Source organism: Austrofundulus limnaeus, unplaced genomic scaffold (genome assembly GCF_001266775.1).
Source record: "Austrofundulus limnaeus strain Quisiro unplaced genomic scaffold, Austrofundulus_limnaeus-1.0 Scaffold470, whole genome shotgun sequence".
Lineage (NCBI taxonomy): Eukaryota > Metazoa > Chordata > Actinopteri > Cyprinodontiformes > Rivulidae > Austrofundulus > Austrofundulus limnaeus.
Window position 1 is genome coordinate 36,423 of NW_013952872.1, and position 5,132 is coordinate 41,554.

At 38.6% G+C, this 5,132-nt stretch overlaps 1 protein-coding gene across 1 annotated transcript in view; it reads left to right on the forward strand.

Moving 5' to 3' along the window:
* Positions 1 to 3,956: 3,956 nt before the first annotated feature.
* The window catches only part of LOC106529827 (helicase for meiosis 1), a gene marked incomplete at its 5' end in the record, with an annotated part of 36,420 nt that continues 35,244 nt past the window's right edge, over positions 3,957 to 5,132 (forward strand). The window contains 2 exon segments of the mRNA XM_014025339.1: positions 3,957 to 4,108; positions 4,238 to 4,315. Of these exon segments, the coding sequence (XP_013880793.1) occupies positions 3,957 to 4,108; positions 4,238 to 4,315 (230 nt within the window).

The window sequence follows — 5,132 nt, forward strand, 5'->3', positions numbered from 1 at the left end:
TAGAGTACTGTATTTATTTATGTATAATACTAGAAATTTAACTCTAAAAATCATCCATAAAGTGGGGGGATAGTATTATACACGGGATGTCGATAATTAGATTTTTGATGGTTTTTGAGCTCAAAAAATGATGACCGTAATATACTCGATCGTATTATACATAAGTAAATACGGTAATTAAAGTAGAAAACCGGGGGTTTGGACTTAAGAGATGAATGAACCATTCGGCGGGCCGAACTTTGGTCACTCATGGCCGCCAGTTGAATAGCCCTGATCTATACGTTTTATCTTTTTTGAGTGAAGTATGTTTTAAATAAAATAATAATAAAAATACATTTTGTGTTCTTGTGCTCCAGTTAGCTTTTAGCTGTTTTTCTGATTTTAGTTGTTTGCTGTGGGTTCTGTTAATATTAGTTTGTTTTATACTGTTTTACTTCTCTTGACTTTTAGCTYCTGTTCTGATGGTTTAAGCTTTTTGCCACTGTTCTGCTAGCATTAACTTTAAGCTAATTTTTTGCTAATTTTAAGTAAAGTCTTTTGCTCGAACAATTTAAGCTTTTATCTGCTGTTTTGCTGGATAAACAATTTTGTTTATTTTAGGTTTTACCAACACATCTGTTGATTGTAGCTTATTACTACAGTTTTGCTGATTTTAGCTGTCAGAGGTATGCTAATTTTAGCAATTAGTTTTTGTATTACTAATTTTAGATTTAATAGGGATATTACGTATTAGTAGACACATACTTGAATTCTACACCAGTTATGTAACTACAGTGGGGAAAAATTATTTAGTCAGCTACCACTTGTGCAAGTTGTCCTGCTTAAAAAGATGAGAGAGGCCTGTAATTGATATCATAGTTAGACCTCAACTACGAGAGACAAAATAAAAAAAAACATCTAGAAAATTACATTGTCTGATTTTTAAAAGAAATTCTTTGCAAATTATGGTGGAAAAAAGTATTTGGTCAATAACAAACAAGCAAGATTTCTGTTTCTCACAGATCTGTAACTTCTTTAAGAGGCTCCCCTGTCCTCCTCACATTACCTGTAGTAATGGCACCTGTTTGAACTTGTTATCAGTATAAAATACACCTGTTCACAACCTTAAATGGTCACACTCCAAACTCCACTATGGTGAAAACCAAAGAGCTGTGTAAGACACCAGAAACACAAATGTAGGCCTGCACCAGGCTGGACGACTGGACCTGCAACAGGCAAGAAGCTTGGTGTGAAGAATAGAATAGAATAGAATAGAATAGAATAGAATAGAATAGAATAGAATAGAATAGAATAGAATAGAATAGAAACAGCCTTTATTGTCCCGTGCGGGGAAATTCAGGTATAGTAGCAGCAGCAGCAGATACATACAGTACATCAATCCACAGAAACAGTATATCACTATGTGACAATATCAACTGTAGCAATAATAATAGAATTAAAGATAGTAACAATAAAAATTAAACATAGATTGGAATAAAAATAAGAATAATAATTACTGTACCGGACTATCAAGATGAAATTAGATAAAAATTTAAAGCAAGATACCGTGCAGAAAAATATAAATTACAGAAAAAAAACAGTCATGACAGACTCATGATCAACTGTGGGAGCAATAATTAGAAGACCTACAAGACCACTGATGATCTGCCTTGATCAGGGGCTCCACACAAGATCTGATACTGTGGGGTCAAAATGATCACAAGAACGTGAGCAAAAATCCCAGAACCACAGTGGACACCTGCTGAATGACCTGCAAACCTAACAATAATAATAATGACCTGGGACTAACCTAACAAAGGCTACTGTCAGTAACACACTACACCACCAGGTACTCAGATCCTGCAGGGCCAGACATGTCTCCCTGCTTCAGCCAGTGCATATCCAGGCCCATCTGATGTTTGCTATTTTGAAGTTTTGCATTTGGATGTTCCAGAGGAGTACTGGGAGAATGCCGTATGGTCAGATGTAACCAAAGTAGACCTGTTTGGTAGAAACACAACACATATTTAGATGCTGAGTTGCATCTAAAGAATACCATGCCTACTGTGAAGCATGGGGGTGGCAGCAACATGCTTTGGGGCTGTTTCTCTGCAAAGGGACCAGGACCACTGATCCGTGTCCATGAAAGAATGAGTGGAGCCATGTGTCTTGAGATTTTGAGTGCAAACCTCCTTCCATCAGCAAGGGATTTGAAGATGAAACGTGGCTGGGTCTTTCAGCATGTTTACATGGGCATAAGTAATTGGATTAAYCAGTTGTTCAGAATAAAAATGCGTCATGTAAACAACACGTTCGGATTATTCTGATCCGTTTGAGTTCGATCCGAATGAATTTTTAATCCGAATGAAATGGGTGGGTTATACGACTGATAATCAGAATGACGTGCGTGTAAACACTTAGTCGGATCATTTTATTCTGATTGTAGAAAACTGACCTGTGTGCATGTCTTCTGACTTTCATTCACCTGGTTCTGCTCTTTAGAGGAGGTGGGATAGCAACGTTTCCAGCTGCGCTGCACCGTGCAGAACTTTTCCTCCACGCTCTCAACAGATGAAAAAGGAGACGTTGCTTCGCAAAAAATAAAAATATAAAGCACGTATTGCTTCATCTGCAGCTCAACCGAGGAGTAACGATGTCTCTACCGTTATTAAAAGCTGACGCGGGTCCGTCCTGAGCGCACAGAGGAGCTTTGTTTACGTTTGTAACACGGAAGTAGAGCTGAAAGTTTACAACACTGTGCATGTCCGGACTTTTATTCTGAATAAAAGTTCAGTGCATGTAAACACTTTTCATGATCGGATTATGTCCATGTAAACAATATATTCAGATTATTTAATCCAAATACATTTAAATCCGATCAAAAAATTTTGTGCATGCAAACATAGCAATCGATCCCAAGAACACCACCAGGGCAATGAAGGAGAAACATTTCAAGGTCCTGGAGTGGCCGAGCCAGTCTCCAGATCTCAACCCCATAGAAAACATCTGGAGAGAGATGAAAGTCCAGTGACAGCCCCAAAACATCACTGCTCTAGAGGAGATCTGCATGGACCAACATACCAGCAACAGTGTGTGCCAACCTTGTGAAGACTTACAGAAAACATTTGACCTCTGTCATTGTTAACAAAGGATATGTAACAAGTATTAAGAGTAACTTTTGTTATTGACCAAATATTTATTTTCTACTAGGGATGCACAATATATCAGCATTAATATCAGGYTCGGTCCGATGTGTAAAACTGAGGTGATATTAACGTCCGATATTGATTTCCCACTTTTTATCTTTGTGTTTCTGTTTTGGGAGAGGAGATGTTGGTTGAGCAGCATTTGTTTGATCAAGATAGTGATATTAATGCTGCACATTCAGGAATAACTGAAGTAGAGCCATGTCAGAGGTCTGGTTGTTTATTTACAGTATCAAAACAAGACCCAAGTGTGTTTGTGTGTATAGGTATAATATAATTTTTAAGAAGCTTCTACCATTTTTGACACTCCCACTTCAGCACATCTTCACAACAATGCTTCGYGGGAGGGGTGCTCTGTGGGGAGGAGCTCTGCTGCAGGCTGAGCTCCAGGGAGGAGCTTTGTGTAAATGGGCGGGGCTTGGTACCAGCAAGTGTTTAGGCAGCTCCACATGGCCACAGGAGATTCAAGGATTTCTCAAACATTCATGAATGAGTCAAAGCAACACTCGGGATTTGTTTTTGATGAGATAGAAACATTTTGATTTTGCTTAACACCCCCGCCCCCCTACTTGTTTTAGGTTCATTCTGCTTTTATTAATGCCAACAATTCAGTTTCAAATTCTCACCAAGTTTCAGCAGTAATTCAGTTCTCAGCTTCACTGCATTATCACTTAAAATTCAAATTTTTCTTGTTTGGACCTTGTTTTACCTTGTAGATTATAATTTGAGTGCAGTTTAGTTTTAAACAGACTTGTTGTTTGCTGTCACCAGTGGCCCCCATCAAAGCTCTCTGCAGTCAGTGCTTCGAGAGCTGGAGGAAGAAGTTTGGACCTCTGGGACTGAACTGCAAGGAGCTGACCGGTGACACAGAAATTGACGACTTCTTTGAGATTCACGACTCCCACATCATCCTGACCACACCTGTGTGTAATTCCACTCTGCATTTTATTTAGCACGTACAACAAAAACTAAAACTGATACGAGGTTTTAGTTGAAATACAGTGGTTAAGTGGACATGATTGTGCATTAATAGATGATACTGCTTGTCTTAGGAAAAGTGGGACAGCATGACAAGAAAATGGAAGGATAATTGTTTGTTGCAGCTTGTCAGACTCTTCCTTATTGATGAGGTGAGTGCATTCATCTCTGAGCATAATAATCCTCTAAACTAGCTGTTTTCAATAAAAAAAAATCAGTAAAACAATGCTCCAACAAAGGTTATATGGAATAAATGTGTTATACAGCAGGGCTATTTGACTGCAGATGACCCCCCCAATTACAAATAGATTTTAAATCAGTTTTAAYTTTACGATTCATTGCAACATAATTGCGATGTCCAGCCCCTGAGCTGTTGACTTTGTGTAATTATGGCCTCCTGAGCGATTTAGTTGAATATAATAATTATTCTAGCTGTCTAAATTTTTATATTTAAAAGTGTAAAAAGGAGCTTTTAAAAAGGCATGTCAAAATAATGTTTGCTTTGAGAAAGGCAATAAAAAAATTTGTTCTCCAGTTTCTTTTATTCTGCTGCACATGTAAATAAAAAAATATAGTGTCTGCTGTCATACACTCTTTAAACGCACACTGAGTGCGGATGTCCAAGGATGTTGATTTAAACTTTAGGTAATGAACAGAGGAGTAACAGGTAATGTCCTCTGGAGCCTGTGGTAGTGGTGGGTGAGAGGAGGATGTTGGCAAAGCTGACAGCCATCATGGACAACCCCCACCACCCCCTGCATGAAACCGTGGGGGGGCTGAGCAGCTCCTTCAGTCAGAGACTTAAACATCCTCGCTGCAGGACGGAGCTCTTCTGTAGGTCATTCATTCCAACTGCAGTTAGACTGTATAACACATCATGATGTCATCAGTTAGACTGTATAACACATCATGATGTCATCAGTTAGACTGTATAACACATCATGATGTCATCAGACTGTATAACACATC